This window comes from Amblyraja radiata, chromosome 28, assembly GCF_010909765.2.
Source record: "Amblyraja radiata isolate CabotCenter1 chromosome 28, sAmbRad1.1.pri, whole genome shotgun sequence".
Taxonomy (NCBI): domain Eukaryota; kingdom Metazoa; phylum Chordata; class Chondrichthyes; order Rajiformes; family Rajidae; genus Amblyraja; species Amblyraja radiata.
In genome coordinates, this window is record NC_045983.1 from 3,750,021 (window position 1) to 3,768,820 (window position 18,800).

The following is an 18,800-nucleotide window of genomic DNA, read 5'->3' on the forward strand; positions in this document are numbered from 1 at the left end:
AGATCGCCACAAGGCGGATGGTCTTACCAGAACAACATTACAGAGTAACTGTGCATAAATGAAAATATATTTTAGCTGTGTCAACTTGCTTTGATACATTGTAAACCTCCTGAAAGTAAAGAGCTGCATAGCACAAATTCGTTTAAACTCCCTTGCCCTGTAACCCAATAATGATTCTCCATTTTATGTTCTAAACACATCCTTTTTCAGGAAGTAAACATCTTATTCCAAAATTCTCCATTTTGTGACTGATATTTGTTAATGCGCCTTTTCACCCATCCCAGAAATCCTCTCCCCAACCAATGCTAGCATGGAAGGCAAATCTGCTATTAATAATCCTACAGTTGATTGAATGATGAGACTTGGACTTGCTTTGTTTTACTGAACATTTATTAGACTAATGATTGCTTTTTTTTTTACAGATAGCTTTGAAATTTATACATGTTGAAATCCAAAAATTATTAAATAAACCTTTATGCATCAGGGAGCAGTAACTGAGAGTTCGACAGGGTTCACGTTTAAATCCATTACTCTCCCCGATATGCAGAATAGTCTTTTCTTAAATAATACAGATGGGGAAAAAAAAGACAATGAGAATACAAATAAATCATGTTATGTAGCCCCTTTGTACAGCTGATCCTGTGGAAACCAATCTCAACCCCTAAGCAGCTTAATGATCTTTGCAATATACATATTAAATTGGTTCAACCCATTGAAAGACAAAGCACAGAGGAATGAATGTGCTCCACACGTTGACTATCCCTTCCACATCCACTTCAATCTAAAATAGGCTTGTGAACATGTGTGAACACCACCATCTCCTCATTTCCCTTCATTCCTACCTTGGGAGTTGGATCTAATTGTAGACCACTTGAATGCATTTGAAGTTACCCACCCAATGTCATCTCATCACCAGGGGAATTAGGATGGACATCAAGTGCTGATACTCACATATGATTGAAAAGGTGGATGGAAGGTTCAAGCTGGCAGTATTAATACCTTGCATTCAAATCTTAAGCAAGTTGCTACACTGCAATAAAATCTTGAAGATTACAGTTACCCCAAAGATTAGTTTACAGTAGTGTACAGTCCCTTTTAATAAGCAGGGGGAAAAAAATCATACTTGCAAAATCTGATTACACTCCAAGATAGCCACAATGGTCAAGAATGGAAATTTTGTTACTTCTAATCATAAGCTACAAAAGAGACATCAAGACAACTTCCATAACTGACAGAGGTCTGACACTTTCCATTTATTGGCAAATACATTAAGTTAGCTCAGATGCATGAACCAGGATTGAAGCTTTTCCATGCTTTTAATCATAAGCTATGTACATACAAATAAATACACACCAGGATAAGAGAAGTGAAAAAATTTAGATTTCATAGACATCATTTGGGATGACATTTAATATAAGCACCTTGCATTGTTTACATATTTGCTTATATCAAAGATCAGTTTGCAACCTTTTAGTGAGCTACAGGTGGGAAAGGAGGATAGTTTAAGAATGGACAAAACACCACAGACAGTTTGGTGAAAATCTCCCTCAACGTGCAAAACGGGGGGGGGGGGGGGGGGAAACAAAAATAGGAAAACGTACAACTTGCCTAAGTGCTCTACATTTCAGAGTAGCTTTTGACTGTTGTACGTTTGACAGTGATCTTTTAAACTGAAGGCTTCTTCACATTTGGCAGATTACAGCACAAGGAAAAACAAGTTGGTTTTGTCCCAATTAAGGTGCAATCAAACCATTCTCGACATTTCTGGCAGGCCAGCCATTTCATGTTTCTATGTAGCGGATTTTCTTTAAACCTACAAACCTTACCTAGCCACAGAATATTGGTGTATCAAAAAAAAGTGGCAATACAATAGCTATCTTCTGCTATTTGAAAAAAAACTAAATGAAAAGCAATAAATATCTCACACCCAACACCTGCAGTGCTACTGCATTCTTCTGTGTACAAATAATTGATGTGGGGTAAGGTAGTTTGTAGGTATGTGTGTGTGTGTGGGTGGGGGGAGGGGGACGGGAGGGGTTAAAAGAGTGGAGAGGTGTGGAGAAGAAACGTGAAATGAGTTTCTGAATGAAACAAAATAAAAGTTGCTCTGGATAGATTTCTAGTAATCCAGGTCTTCAGGCAGAACCATTCCAGGTATTTTTTAATATTTAAAGGCCACTGTTAACCATTTCAGTGCAATGAAAAGAAAGAAAAAGCCTTGTGGGCGTTAAAGCAAGTTTACTGCTACATATACACAGAAGATAAAGTCCATGCAGCCTTTTAGCCATTAAAGGGACTGTGGCTCCTACCGTCAGTGCACAAGTTCATGTTTATCCCCCTTTCTTTTTTAGCCTGACTTGAATAGAAGAATTGCAACCTGACCCAGGTAAAAATAGATGAAATGTTTTGTTTCATGCGTGACATAACTCCCGAAGTTCCTGCCAACTATGCAGTGCCAGGTAGGATTGTATTTCTTGTCAAATTCCTGCAAGAGATTAAAGATTTCACATTAACCATCACAGCATTATCACATGCACAATTGCTGAAAGCTTACCCACATTGGCTAAGGCTAGAACAGGATATACGAGGTACAATGGCAACAACTGAAGGTTACAGTTCAACAGCTGAAAACCAAAGCCACAACGACAATATTGCTGAAGCTTCATAAGGCACTGATCAGACCACATTTGGAGGAGAGCAGGCAGTTTTGGCCCACATAATTGGAAGAAGGATGTGTTGATGTTGAAATGGGTCCAGAGGTAGTTTACGAAAATGATCCCACGATAGATTGGGTTAACATCCGAGCGTTTGGGCCTGTATTCACTGGAGCTTAGAATGATGGGAGGGGTTGGGGGGGAGGGGGACCTCTGATACTCAGCAAACAGTGAAAGCCTGGATAGAGTAAATGTACAGAGGATGTTTCCACTAGTAAGAGGGTCTAGGACCAGAGGCCATAGCCTCAGAATAAAAAGCAGATGAGAAGGAATTTCTTTAGTCCGAGGGTAGTCGATCTGTGGAATTCATTCATTGCCACAGATGACTGCAGAGGCTGTCAATGGATTAAAAAAAAAAAAAAAAAATCATTTTTTTTCATATAAGGTGGAGCGTGACAGATTCTTGATTCGTGAGGTGTCAGCGGTCATGAAGTGAAGACAGGGCAATGGGGTTGAGAGGAAAAGATTGATCAGCCATGATAGAATGGCAGATTAGACTCGATGGGCCGAACGGCCTAATTCTGTTCCTACAATTTATGAACACGGGCATATAGGCCCCAGAATATAACATTGAATGCTCCAATTTTAGGTTAACTGTATGGATCGATGACGATGGGAAGAGAAAACTGGAAGCGAGGTGGGGGTGGGGAAATGCCTGGCAAGTGATAGGTGGATAAAGGGGGGGAGGGGGGGGGGGGGTGGTTAGCAGATGGTTGGACAAGATGAAAAGACAAAAAGTGTGAGGTAAGGAAAGAGGCAAAAACTACAAGAGGCATGAACTATGACCCCACCCTTCCCCCCTATCAAACCAAATCCTCCCGTTCCCCTTCCACCTACATTCATGCCTCTTCTCTCAGTCTTTTCGTCTCTGGGCTTCATCCAACCATCTGCTAATCAACACCCACCCCCCCCCCCCTCTCACCTGTATCCACCTATCACTTGCCAGGCTTTGTCCCATGTCCACCTCTCTTCCAGTTTTCTCCTCCCCACCTCTACAATCAGTCTGAAGGACCCTGACCCAAAACATCACCTATCCAGGCAGGTTCACCAGATATGCTGCCTGATGTGCTGAGTTACTCCAGCAATATGTCCTTCTTTTGTAAGCCAGCAACTGCAGTTCCTCGTGCCTAGGTCCTAGGATTATCCACTTAGCAAGTCAGTATGGGCTACAGTTGTTCATGGGTCGGAACTTCAGATGCTGGTTTACACCGAAGATAGACACAAAATGCTGGAGTAACTCAGTGGGTCAGACAGCAGCGCTGGTGATTAGTGTGCAAAATTAGAGCACATGGTATTGCCATGGACAGAGAACTGGTTGGCAGACAGGAAGCAAAGAGTAGGAATTAACAGGTCCTTTTCAGAATGTAGGCAGTGACTAGTGGGGTGCCGCAATGCTCAGTGCTGGGACCCGTTATTTACTATATTAACGATTTAGACGAGGGAATTAAATGTAGAAGGATGAGAGAGGATCTTATAGAAACATATAAAAAGACTTAAGGGATTGGACAGGCTAGATGCAGGAACAAAGTTCTCCATGTTGGGGGGTCCAGAACCAGGGATCACAGTTTAAGAATAAGGGTTAGGCCATTTAGGACTGAGATGAGGAAAAACTTTTTCATCCCGAGTTGTGAATCTGTGGAATTCTCTGCCACAGAAGACTGTGGAGGCCAATTTACTGGATGTTTTCAAGAGAGTTAAATTTAGCTCATAGGGCTAATGGAATATAGGGTTGGGAAAAAGCAGGAACGGGGGGGGGGGGGGGGGGGGAGGGAGGATGATCAGCCATGACCATATTGAATTGCGGTGCTGACTCAAAGGGCCAAATGGCCTACTCCTGCACCTATTTTCTCAGTTTCTATGAAAGGGAATAGAAATGCTGCCTGACCTGCTGAGTTACTCCATCATGTTGTATTTATCTACAGTTATTCATGTTACCCCCCCCCCCCCCCCCCCCCCCACCACACTTCAGCTGGGGGCAGGACAGCAAGATGCAAGTTGGAAGAAATGGATGGGAAGAGGAGGAAAAAGAGGTTAGGCTTGGCAAAATTATCCTTACACTATAGCTCATCACCCAAGGCAAGGCAAGGCAAGGCAACTTTATTTATATAGCACATTTCATACACGAGGCAGACTCAAAGTGCTTCACATAAAAACATGTCATACAATAAATGAAATAATAAAATGAAATAAAATAGAAGAACTAAAAGAAAAGAAAAGCAAAATTAAAAATGCATTGCTGAAATGTGTGTTCATCGAGCATGTTTGTTGTGGACTGTCAGCAAACCAGACGTGGAGATGGTTGGTGGGGGGGCAAAAAGGTCATTTCCACTCTGTATCACAATAGATGGTGAGGCAGTGTAGATACCAGCACTCATACAGACCAAGAGAATCACCCCTTCCCACGGAGGCACAGAATGTTAGGCCATTTAAAAAGCTCGGCATTATTTGGGATTAATTCTCCCATAATAACAATGCTTCCAAGGTGACTTTGTAATTGTAATTGTGGAAGGAGGAGGCATGGGGGCGGGGGGGGGGGGGGGGGGGGGGGGGGAGACATAACAACAAAATGTGTCCCCTCTTATCTTCCTGGAGGGCGTGCAATGTGGTCCCATTTCCCTTGAGAAGGTGAAACTTTTTTAGATGTGTTAATCTGCTGACAAAGGAGGATAGGCTTGGCTAAATTATCCTTACACAATAGCCCATCACCCAAGATGGAACGTGTGTTAATCGAGCACGTTTCCTTTGGGCTGTCAGTAAACCAGGCATGGAGACAGCTGGACTGGGTGGGTCAATGGGGAGGTCTTTTCCCATTCTGTACATCTTAATAGCTCTAGAAATAGATGGAGGGGCAGTGAAGATACCAGCACTCTTATTGACCAAGAGAACCACACCCTCCCACCCATGGAGGCAAAGAATAAGAGGGTATTGGCCATTTTCTGCCACAGAAGGTAGTTGATTTTCTGCCAATTCTCTGCCACAGAAGGTAGTTGAGGCCAGTTCATTGGCTGGATTTAAGAGGGAGTTAGATGTGGCCCTTGTGGCTAAAGGGATCGGGGGTATGGAGAGAAGGCAGGTATGGGATATTGATTTGGATGATCAGCCATGATCATATTGAATGGCGGTGCAGGCTCGAAGGGCCGAATGGCCTACTCCTGCACCTATTTTCTATGTTTCTATGTTTAAAAGGCGGCCATTATTATGAATCATTTCTCCCATCACAACAATGCTTCTCCAGATTATTTTTAATATGGGGGGGGGGGGGGGGGGGGGGTGCACAATCAAATATGTGCTGAGGGTAGACAGGTCAGGCAGCATCTCTGGAGAAAAGAAATAGGTGTTTTTTTGGGTCGAGACCTTTCTTCAGTCCATCTGAAGAAGGGTCTCGACTGAAACATCACCTATTCCTTCTCTCCAGAGATGCTGCCTGACCTGCTGAGTTACTCCAACTGAAGACTTTGCCTCCATCACAGTGAGGATGTGCTTGGTGAACGCACTGTGGTGGATGTTTAATTTGTGTTTATTGTACGTTTTGTTATTATTGATTCTGTGTATGACTGCAGGCAACATAATTTCGTTCAGACCGAAAGGTCTGAATGACAATAAAGGAACTATCTATCATCTTGTGTCTAACAGCATCTGCAGTTCCTTTCTACACAAATATGCAGTGCTACTTTCCTGGAGTCAGTCATAGTGTCTGAAACAGGCCCTTCGGCCCAACTTTCCCACACCGACCAACTAGTCCCTTCTACACTAGTCCCAGTTCGGCTCCTGTCCATCTACGCTCGTCCTATCTATGTACCTTTGCTTCTTAAATATTGCGATAGCCCCGCCTCAACTTCCTCCTCCGGCAGCTTGTTCCATACACCTACCACACTTTGGAGAGTGTGCAATAAAAGTGTTCCTATTTCCCTTGAGAGAGTGAAACGTTGGCAGTGGTGTTAATCTGCTGACAACACTTGCATTTGTGAATCAATTGTTGGCTGGTGCCAAAACCCGTTTCGGACCACTGCCTTGTGTGGAGCATGAGCGACAAGGCCGCAATAACCAACAGTATTTACAAGCATCTGCAAAAGCACAGTTACGTCATTGTAGACCTGGTCAAGCTACCCGGTTTGTTTCTGGAGACACCCAGGTCGGCTCCCTCGAGAATATCTTCTCCAAAGTCCCAACTGTTGACTGGACAGTATCAAGATAGGGCATTATTTGTCGTGTGATTGTCAAAGACATATCAATCGAGAATTAACCGAATGGAATGTAGATGCTGGTTTACACCGAAGATAGACACACAAATCTGGAGTAACTCAGCGGGTCAGGCAGTATCTCTAGAGGAAAGGAACAGGAGAGAAGCACCGAATAGCGGTGGTCTTCCATATTTCAACAAAGTCTCAGCCGCCACTGTATAACGCTCGAGAGAATTTACCTTTTTGATAAATGCAGCAATGTCCTTTTCGATATTATACTTCTCCATCGCCTGGGTCGCACAGTCAACCGCGTCCTGCTGCATATCCTCGGACATATCAGCATTTTTAATCACCGCTTTCCTATCGGACATCGTGCCTACAACGTTAAGGGAAAAAAAACATACCGCATCTAAACATCCCGTTTCCACTTCAAGGGTAAAGCGAGCACGCATGATATACAGTACTCATGATGCCTCGCTAGTCTTTTATTGTTAAAGGAACCGGTTAAATGTGTAAAACCGGTTAAAAGAGACAGATTTTGTTAAACTTCTACATTTAACCGAGCCGGTCCAGCCACGAACACTCATTTTTCCAAAGGTACACAAAAATGCTGGAGAAACTCAGCGGGTGCAGCAGCATCTATGGAGCGAAGGAGATAGGCAACGTTTAAACGTTGCCTATCTCATTCGCTCCATAGATGCTGCTGCACCCGCTGAGTTTCTCCAGCATTTTTGTCTACCTTCGATTCTCCAGCATCTACAGTTCCTTCTTAAACAATAATTTTTTCAAACTTCCTGCGGCTTGGCTTGAGGCACCAGACGCACTCTGCATCACACCCAGAAATGGTTACAGCGCACACACACACACACACCCTACTTCTTCCCCCCCAAACTCGTCACCCACGCAGGAGGAGACAACGGGGGGAACCTCCATTTGCAAAAAGACAACAACAGGCCGGAAAATGGCACGCAAGGCAAAGCAAGGCAAGGGGACATGTCGGGATTTCAGCAAAAGCCTGCTGGGGCGGAGTGGAGATAAAATGTTCATTGTGACACGGGTCACAAACGACGCACTTAAAACCACTGTCGCGCCCCAATGTGGATTTTATTAGGAAGAGGAGAAAAATAATTACCAACGGGTTTAATCGTCTGATGTAGCAACAGCCACAAGCTATGACAACCGAAACGATGAAGATTTTTTTGTTTTAATATCTAAATGTATTATATTTTTTTAATATCCAAAAAAAATACTGCATTAAATTTAAGCCTTGCTTCGAATACTCGACTCCTCCCGAGAAGGGTCACCGATAGCTCAAAAAGGTGCACGTTCGCGATCAAGCGGTGAAAAGAATCCCTCAGAGATTGGTCTCTTCGATTTGAAGGTGGAGTCCTGCGATTTCTGCAGAGAACCAAGACGGTCCCATCCCCCCCCCCCCCCCCCAACGCCGTCTGAGTTCATTCTTGCCTCCCCACGAAATAAAAAACCCGATAAAGAAAACACCATGCACCTACTGCAATCCAAACTTTATTCAGTCACGTTCCTTGTAATCGAACTGATGGGTTTGGACCAACTAATCCGAATTCAGCGAATACAACTCTCCCTCCCTCCCTCCCTCCCCACAGCGAACAACTGCTCGCTGCAGACTCACGTAATGCCGCGAGTGAGCGCAATGAACACGCTTCCCCTCCTCGCACAGCGAGTTTCCAAGACGTTCCCCGGCACGAACATTATGCAATGCCTGTCATTGCCTCCCCAGACCCGACGGGGAGGGGTGAGGGTGGCGGGGAAATAGGGGGGGGGGGGGGGGGGGGGGGGGGGGGAAACCTGCAGCAGATACGCGTATTTTACATCAACGCTTTGCAAACGCAGTCCCTTTACAAAATAGAGCTCAGGTCATTTTAAGGTAACTTAAAACCTGGTGGCCGAGGCACAGTGAGAATAAAATCAACGCTGAGAAAAATAACCACATATATATATATACATACATATATATATATGCCTTGCGGGAGATTATCTCACCTTCCCCAGTACTGGTCTCTCCAGTGAAGATGTGCTTTTGTTTTTTTTAATTCCCCCGTAGCCGCTTTCACCCCGGTGCAATCTGCTGTTTAGTGACACCCCGCCCCTTCCGTGTCCTCTTCAAATACCGCCCGCCCTTCCGCAATGGTCGAGCCGCCTGCCTCCTCCATTGGCTGACACCGCCCCGTCCTCTCGCTCCTTGCATTTTCCCCTTGCCTGTGTATTCCCACATTCTGTTTCAACCCACAATGCAGAGCACTCGGGGAAACTTGCTCACCAAATTCACCAAGTCAGGGAACTTGCAACAGGCAACTGAAGTCCCCGAGCCGAAGCGAGCGGCTCTTGGTTCTTGGCTCCTCCAAAATATTACAAATGGAATTTAAACTGGAGGCTGTGGAGGGAGGACTTAAGGCAGAAAGAGCTACCTTAAATTTAGTTGCATCTGGTTGGGCAACTATGGTAGGGTGAAGATTATTCCATGCATTAATTGTGCGGGGGAAGAGCGAATTGCTGTACACATCTGTCTTGGCAGCTGGAATCTCAAATTGGATCGAATGCCCACTTAGTGCAGGTAGACGGACACAAAAAGCTGGAGTAACTCAGCCTCTGTAAGGCAGCATCTCTGGAGAGAAGGAATGGCTGACGTTTCGAGTCGAGATCTTTCTTCAGACTGAGTTACTCCAGCTTTTTGTGTCTACCTTCGGTTTAAACCAGCGTCTGCAGTTCCTTCCCATACACTTAGTAAGGGTGCCAGGGGTTATGGGGAGAATGGGATTGAGAGGCAAAGGTAGATCAGCCACAATTGAATGGCGGAGTAGACTTGATGGGCCGAATGGACTTATTCTGCTCTAGAATTTATGAACTTAAGAAGAAGCAAATTACTCGTTCCAAAATAAACAAAATGCGTGTGTTTAGTTTAGATACCGCCGCGCCTAAACAGGCCCTTCGGCCCATAGAGAGTGCACCCACCAGCGATCCCCGCACACTAACACTATTCCCCCCCCCCCCCCCCACACACACACGAGGGACAATTTACACTTATACCAAGCCAATTAACCTACAACCCTGTACGTCTTAGGAGTGGGAGGAAACCGAAGATCCCGGGGAAATCCCACCTGGTCACGGGAAGAACATGCAAACTCCGTACAGACAGCACCCGCTGTCAGGATTGAACCTGGGTCTCTGGCGCTGCAAGGCAGCTGCGCCACTGCGTTATATTAACTTGGCTTAGGCTGACAAATCGGCTGGGAGTTGATTGCAGAACAAGATCCAGGTTTAATGTGGGGGCAGCAATATTTGCAAATGCAGTAGCGTTTCATATGTGGCGATCAGCTTTGCAGAGACAAATTATCTAATCGCATTGCTAACACCAGTTGCTGGAGTAACTCAGTGGGTCAGGCAGCATCTGTGGAGGAAAAGGGCGGCGGTTGTTCGATGTGTTTGCAACAAGCGAGGTCTCAACCAAGGTGAGGTGGGGAATATTTAATAGGAACCCGAGGGGCAACATTTTTACACAAAGGGTGGTAGGTGTTTGGAATAAGCTGCTGGGGGAGGTAGTTGAGGCAGGTACTGTCACAATGTCTAAGAAACGTTTGGACAGGTACATGGATAGGTTAGGTTTAGAGGGATTGGGGCCAAATGCAGGCAGGTGGGACTAGTATAGGTGGGGCATGTTGGTCAGCTTGGGCCGAAGGGCCGGTTTCTACGCTGTATGACTCTATGAGGAAGTGGATGCCAAAGTTGTCCTCAGTATGCTGGCAGAGGAGGTAGGGGAGAACAAAAGGAGTGTTATGGAAAGTATGGAGATCAGGGGATTGGATGACACAAGTGGTAACAGTGCCAACTGAAAGAGTTCCAGGGTCAGTTCCACAGTGGCACAATGATATAACAGTTCATGTTGCTTCTTCACGGACCTAGGATCCTGGAATTGATGTGAATCTCAGGTGCTGTCCTGAGGAATTTGCACATTCTTCCCAAGTGGTTTCTCCAGTTTCCTCTCACATTCCAAAGATGTGCTGGTGGGTTAATTTAATTTAACTTTATGTCACGTGTACCAAGGTACAATGAAAAACTTTATTTGTTGTCTATGATCTGCAATGTTCTCGCCCATTCGACTACCTTGTCCAGCTCCCCTGATGTTATTTACATGCTTCTCCCTACTCACAATGCCACCCACTTTGTATACTCATAAAACAAAAACGTGACCATATGAAAGTCTCTGCCAAATATTACGAGCTGGGTCCGAGCCAGGGTGTCAGAGGTTATGGGGAGAAGGCAGGAGAATGGGGTTGAAATAGAAAGACAGATCAGCCATGATTGAATGGTAAACTTGATGGCCAAATGGCCTAATTCTGCACTTTATGAACCAACAATAAACTTGAAAGTGCGCACCACTAGACTCAGGAGGAGCTTCTCCCCCTCTGTCATCAGGCTTCTGAATGGTCCTTTTATAAGCTTGGGTGCTGTCCGATTCAACTCTACCCCATTGTGGACATTGGACTTTGTCTATGGAACTGATGAGCTACAATGCTGAGAACTATATGTGTACCCCTTTGATCTGTCTGTTGTACTTGAGTTTGATCTGATTCTGTTTATGTATAGTGTTATCTAATCTGTTGGGATAGCTTGCAAAACAAAGCTGTTCACTGTAACTCGCTACACACGACAATGATAAACCTCATCCCAGGTCACAGTCCATCAAGCTGAGAAGGATCCACTCATCCCCACTCTTTGCTTTCTGTCCAATTGCCAATTCTCAATCCAAATCAGCATCTTACTCCTGATTGCATGTGCTTTAATCTTGTTGACCATTTCCCTGTGAGGAACCTCATGAAAAGCTTACTGAAAATCCAATTAAACCACAAATTCTACTGATCACATCCTCAAAGTCCTCAAACATTAGCCCTTTCATAAATCTACTCTGAATCCTATTATTCTTTACAAGGTGCTGGAGTAACTCAGCGGGTGGGGCAGCAGCTCTGGAGGACTGGGTAGGCGATATTTCAGACTTAAGACTGATTGTATTTGGGGGGAGAAAGCTGGAAGAGAGGTAAGGATGGGACAAAGCCAGCCATGTGATAGTTAGAATCAGGTGAGGGGATTTGATTGGCAGATGGGGAGACATAGGCCAGAGATGAAAATAAGACAAAAGGCTGTCAGATAAGGAGGGAAGAAACATGGAATGTGAAGCCAGGGTCAAGAGCGTTTTATTGTCATAGGTCCCAAAACGGAACAATGAAATTCTTCCGTGCAGCAGCTCAACAGATATGTAAACATAGTACTCTGAAAAACCCATAATAAAACAACAAAATAAGTTCAGTATATATAAAGAAAATAAATAGACAATGACAGTGCAAAAGTCTGAAATAATGTCCCTAAGTCTATATAGTTTGGATCCTATTTGGAGGACTGGTGGTGTGTACCTTCTGCCCAACGGAAGTAGGGAGAAGCAGGAACGACAGTGTTGGAACAAGTCTGATTACATTTGCTGCTTCTGTGAGGCAGCGTGCAGTGTAGATGGAGTTAGTGGTGGGGAGGCTGGATTGGGTACATCTAGCCTACATTTACAACTCTGTAATTTCTTGCGGTTTTGGGCTGAGCTGTTTCCAAACCACAAAAGACATGAGTGCTACTGGTGGGTAGTCATTGGGGCATGTCACTTTGTTCTTCCTGGGCACCAGTATTATGGATGTCATAAGGTCATAAGTGATAGGAGTAGAATTAGGCTATCCGGCCCATCAAGTCTACTCCACCATTCAATTATGGCTGATCTATCTCTCCCTCCTAACCCCATTCTCCTGCCTTCTCTCCATAACCTCTGACACCCGTACTAATCAAAAATCTATCTATCTCTGCCTTAAAAATATCCACTGACTTGGCCTCCACAGCCTTCAGTGGCAAAGAATTCCACAGATTCACCACCCTCTGACAAAATAAATTTCTCCTCATCTCCTTTCTGAGACGTTATTTTCAAGCAGGTCCGTAGCAGACAAAGGCTGAAGATGCCTGCAAAAGCTCTTGATGCATGGTCAAGAGTCAAGAGTGTGTTATTGTCAGATGTCCCAGACAGAACAATGACATTCTTACTTGCGGCAGCACAACAGTATATGTAAACATAGTACTCTGTAAATGAAAAATCTGGCACGTTGGTGCAGCGGTAGAGTTACTATCGGCAGAGACCCAGGTACTGTTTGTACAGAGGTTGTACATTCTCCTCATGACCGCGTGGGTTTTCTCCGGGTGCTCTGGTTTCCTCCCACACTCCACAGATTAATTGTCAGTTAATTGGCTTTGGTGAAATTGCAAATTATCCCTAGTGTGTGTAGGATAGTGTTAGTGTGTGGGGATCGCGGGTCGGCACCAACTTGGTGGGCCGAAGGGCCTGTGTCTATGCTGTATGTCTAAAACTAAACTAATACTGAAATAAAGTTGCACTACTACTACACACTTGTACTGTATCTGAGATGCTTGTCTAATATGTATCAAAGTGCTTAGATATAGTGATACTTGTACTGAACTGTATACAAAAAATAAATTTCACTGCACCTCGAAGTATGTGACAATAAAGTAATTAAAATAAAAGCAATTAAAATGTTATTTTGACACAGCAATTAAGCGAACAATAAGTGATAGATAGTGGTGGGGGGAGGGGGGGGTAAGGTTTGATTGGCAGAGACTATGTGTGAGAGAAGGAAACTTCTTCTTGCGTATGGCGTGCACAGCCTAAAGTTGCAGGGCAACTTGTTCTATTTGATCTTGTTTGTGCACGTCGGCTTGATTGCATTTGCCAAAACAGGGTGGACCACGTGAAGGTTGCAATCTCCCACCCCAGAGAAGGAAAGGAGAGGCAGGAATGTAGGTGGAGGGGGGACTGGGAGAATTTGGTTTGTATCCAGATAGGGACGAGAGATTGGGGGGGGGGGGGGGGGGGGGGGGGGCGTTTGTTCTCTTCACAATTCATGCCTCCTTCCATAATCACACACTTTTTGTCTTTTCATCTCTGGCTTCTGTTCAACCCTCCACTAATCATTTCCCTATCACGTAGCTGGAGTAACTCAGCGTGACGGGCAGCATCTCTGGAGAGAAGGAATGGGTGACGTTTTGGGTCGAGACCCTTCTTCTGAAGAAGCTCTGAAGAAGGGTCGTAACCCCTAACGTCACCCATTCCTCCTCTCCAGCGATTTATTATTGTTTGCTTATTTGTTGTGTCAAGATAACATTTTAATTGCAAAATATTTTTCAATGGTTCAATTCTTCTGAAGAAGGGTCTCGACCAGAAACGTCACCCATTCTTTTTCTCCAGAGATGCTGCGCCTGTCCCGCTGAGTTACTCCAGCAGTTTGTGTCTATCTTCAGTATAAACCAGCATCAGCAGTTCCTTCTGACACAATAACAAATCGTTTACCAACTCTGTAGCATGTAACAAGGCAGTCATTCAATGATTACAATGTTAGGTCATTAAAGCAAAGTTTATGTGGTTTATTGGGTCATCAAAACCTGGACATTGAATTAATGTTTTAATGCTGCTCGATGTTTGTAATAAAAATAACAACATGTTTTCCCCTCATTATTATGCTATCGGTGCTGTTTTGGTAGAAGACTTGAATGGAACAAAAAAATAGTGTCTAATTACAAAGCGAAGGGCCTGGAAATAAGGGCTGGAAAAGTGATAATAGAGAATATAGAAATGGCAGATTGATTTAATCTTTTTGCATCAGTCATCATTGTGGACACCAGCAGCGTGCCAGAAATTCAATAGATAATAGACAATAGACAATAGGTGCAGGAGTAGGCCATTCGGCTCTTCGAGCCAGCACCGCCATTCAATATGATCATGGCTGATCATCCATAATCAGCACCCCGTTCCTGCCTTCTTGCCATATCCCCTGACCCTGCTATTTTTAAGAGCTCTATGTAACTCTCTTGAAAGCATCCAGAGAATTGGCCTCCACTGCCTTCTGAGGCGGAGAATTCCACAGATTCACAACCCTCTGTGAGAAAAAAATTTCCTCGTCTCCATTCTAAATGGCTTACCCCTTATTCTTAAACTGTGGCCCCTGGTTCTGGACTCCCCCAACATCGGGAACATGGTGTCAGAAGGTGGAAAAGGTGCTTGGGAAACTGAAAGGTCTGAAGGTGGATGTCACCTGGACCAGATGGATTACACCCCAGCACTCTGAAAGAGGTGGCTTTAGAGATTATGGATGCATTTGTGTGATTTTTCAAGAATCACTGGAGTCAGAAGTGGTTCCAGACAATCGGAAAATTGCAAATATTACTCCGCTGTTCAAGAAGAGAACGAAGTATAAGATTGGAAACTGTAGGCCAGTTAGTCTGACTTCAGTGGTTGGTAAGATTTTACAGTCCATTATAAAGGATGATATTTATGAGTACTTAGAAGCACACAATAAAATAGGCTTTGTGAAAACGGGTCTGAAGAAGGTGTCTCGACCCGAAACGTCACCTATTCCTTCGCTCCATAGATGCTGCCTCACCCGCTGAGTTTCTCCAGCATTTTTGTCTACCTATGAATTTGTGGAAGGCAAACCTTGCCTGATGAACCTGTTGGCATTATTTAAGGAAGTAAATAGCAGCATTCTTGTAAACCTCCTCAGGACCCACTGCAAAACCAACATATCCTTCCTCAGATATAGGGCCCAAAAATGCTCACAATACTCCAAATTCAATCTGACCAGTGCCTTATAAAGCCTCAGGATTGCATCCATGTTTTTGTATACTAACCCTCTGGAAATAAATGCAAACATTGCATTCACCTTCGAATAGTGGAAGGCCTGGATAAAGTGAATGTGGAGATGATGTTTCCACTAGTGGACAGGGCTATTAGTCGATAGATATTTTTAAGGCGGAGATTGACAGATTCTTGATTAATACGGGTGTCAGGGTTTAGGGGAGAAGGCAGGAGAATGGGATTGAGAGGGAGAGATAGATCAGCCAAGATATCTGATATCCATCTATCTGATAGATCAGGTAGATCAGCCAAGACTTGATGGGCCGAATAGCCTAATTCTGCACCTAGCACATGAACATTAAATAAATGCCGATGTGTTATCTATTAAAGCATTATTTAAAAAATTAGTCATCTTGTTTTTATGAATGAATAAATTGCAAGTGGATTATTAGTTTTTCACACATTAGGCTACTTCAATCCTATCTAGATTGGAAATTCTCTTTTTATCCTGATTGCAAATGTTTTTAGTGCAAATGAATTTGGAAAATCTCAAAGCAGTTAGCAGCAGACAAAGGCAATGGCATCACTCACTCTAAATCTGGCCTTGTGAAACGTCACTGCATGGCTGGCTGGAGTAACGGAGGGAGGGGTTTTCGAACAGGTGCAGTAGGTGCCACTGTTGTGAGATCAGTAGGCTATTATTGCAGACCAATGAGCATTTTATGCTGCGTTTGACCACTCTGTGACCTTATCACAGCACTTGTTTCAGTTCAGTTTTGTGTATTACCACGCGTACAGAGGTACAGTGAAAAGCTTTTGTTGCTTGCTATCCAGACAGCAGAATGACAGTACATGATTACAGTTGAGCATTTATAGTGTACTAGACTAAGTGCAGACCCCCAACGCAAATTCCACCACTCACCCGTTCCCCCAACGCAAGATTCCACCACTCACGCATAGCCCCCAACTGCGCAGGCGCGGCTCATTTCTCCTCATCCCCCAGCACTCCCTCCTCCTCCTCTTCACCCTCCCTTTTCAATCCCTAGAGAGGGAGGGGGGTAGAGAGGGAGGGTACAAGGAGAGGGGTAGAGAGGGGAGGGGGTAGAGAGAGTGAGAATGAGGGTAGATGGGAGTGGGTAGAGAGGGGGAGGGAGGGAGTGTAGACATGGCAACTACCCTCCCAACCCCCTCCTCACCTCCCCAGGATCTTTCCCCTCTCCCCCCTATTCCCCACCCCATCTCCTCCTCATTTCCCTCATGCTCCTCCCTCACTCCCATTCCCTGCCCCAGCACCTACCCAGGCCGTAAACATAGAAACATAGAAATTAGGTGCAGGAGTAGGCCATTCGGCCCTTCGAGCCTGCACCGCCATTCAATATGATCATGGCTGATCATCCAACTCAGTATCCCGTACCTGCCTTCTCTCCATACCCTCTGATCCCCTTAGCCACAAGGGCCACATCTAACTCCCTCTTAAATATAGCCAATGAACTGGCCTCGACTACCCTCTGTGGCAGAGAGTTCCAGAGATTCACCACTCTCTGTGTGAAAAAAGTTCTTCTCATCTCGGTTTTAAAGGATTTCCCCCTTATCCTTAAGCTGTGACCCCTTGTCCTGGACTTCCCCAACATCGGGAGCAATCTTCCTGCATCTAGCCTGTCCAACCCCTTAAGAATTTTGTAAGTTTCTATAAGATCCCCTCTCAATCTCCTAAATTCTAGAGAGTATAAACCAAGTCTATCCAGTCTTTCTTCATAAGACAGTCCTGACATCCCAGGAATCAGTCTGGTGAACCTTCTCTGCACTCCCTCTATGGCAATAATGTCCTTCCTCAGATTTGGAGACCAAAACTGTACGCAATACCCCAGGTGTGGTCTCACCAAGACCCTGTACGACTGCAGTAGAACCTCCCTGCTCCTATACTCAAATCCTTTTGCTATGAAAGCTAACATACCATTCGCTTTCTTCACTGCCTGCTGCACCTGCATGCCTACTTTCAATGAGTGGTGTATCATGACACCCAGGTCTCGCTGCATCTCCCCTTTTCCTAGTCGGCCACCATTTAGATAATAGTCTGCTTTCCTGTTTTTGCCACCAAAATGGATAACCTCACATTTATCCACATTATACTGCATCTGCCAAACATTTGCCCACTCACCCAGCCTATCCAAGTCACCTTGCAGTCTCCTAGCATCCTCCTCACAGCTAACACTGCCCCCTAGCTTAGTGTCATCCGCAAACTTGGAGATATTGCCTTCAATTCCCTCATCCAGATCATTAATATATATTGTAAATAGCTGGGGTCCCAGAACTGAGCCTTGCGGTACCCCACTAGTCACTGCCTGCCATTGTGAAAAGGACCCGTTTACTCCTACTCTTTGCTTCCTGTTTGCCAGCCAGTTCTCTATCCACATCAATACTGAACCCCCAATGCCGTGTGCTTTAAGTTTGTATACTAATCTCTTATGTGGGACCTTGTCGAAAGCCTTCTGGAAGTCCATATACACCACATCCACTGGTTCTCCCCTATCCACGCTACTAGTTACATCCTCGAAAAATTCTATAAGATTCGTCAGACATGATTTACCTTTTGTAAATCCATGCTGACTTTGTCCAATGATTTCACCACTTTCCAAATGTGCTGCTATCCCATCTTTAATAACTGACTCTAGCAGTTTCCCCACTACCGATGTTAGACTAACTGGTCTGTAATTCCCCGTTTTCTCTCTCCCTCCCTTCTTAAAAAGTGGGGTTACGTTTGCTACCCGCGAATCCTCAGGAACTACTCCAGAATCTAAAGAGTTTTGAAAGATTATTACTAATGCATCCACTATTTCTGGAGCTACTTCCTTAAGTACTCTGGGATGTAGCCTATCTGGCCCTGGGGATTTATCGGCCTTTAATCCATTCAATTTACCCAACACCACTTCCCGGCTAACCTGGATTTCACTCAATTCCTCCAACTCCTTTGACCCGCGGTCCCCTGCTATTTCCGGCAGATTATTTATGTCTTCCTTAGTGAAGACGGAACCAAAGTAGTTATTCAATTGGTCCGCCATATCCTTGTTCCCCATGATCAACTCACCTGTTTCTGACTGCAAGGGACCTACATTTGTTTTAACTAATCTCTTTCTTTTCACATATCTATAAAAACTTTTGCAGTCAGTTTTTATGTTCCCTGCCAGTTTTCTTTCATAA

At 44.6% G+C, this 18,800-nt stretch overlaps 1 protein-coding gene across 3 annotated transcripts; it reads right to left on the reverse strand.

The window, feature by feature from the left end:
* Positions 1 to 372: 372 nt before the first annotated feature.
* Positions 373 to 9,046, reverse strand: dynll2 (dynein light chain LC8-type 2). 3 transcript variants are annotated; one of them, XM_033045608.1, is made up of 3 exons: positions 8,915 to 9,046; positions 7,135 to 7,271; positions 373 to 2,485 (listed from the first exon to the last, which is right to left on the reverse strand). In XM_033045608.1, the coding sequence occupies exons 2-3, from the start codon at positions 7,264 to 7,266 to the stop codon at positions 2,348 to 2,350; spliced, it is 270 nt and encodes an 89-aa protein (XP_032901499.1). In that variant the 5' UTR covers positions 7,267 to 7,271; positions 8,915 to 9,046; the 3' UTR covers positions 373 to 2,347. The 3 variants fall into 3 exon arrangements, with proteins under 3 accessions (XP_032901499.1, XP_032901501.1, XP_032901500.1); XM_033045610.1 differs by lacking the exon at positions 8,915 to 9,046 and adding an exon at positions 8,544 to 8,565; XM_033045609.1 differs by lacking the exon at positions 8,915 to 9,046 and adding an exon at positions 8,407 to 8,544.
* Between the last annotated feature and the right edge of the window lie 9,754 nt (positions 9,047 to 18,800).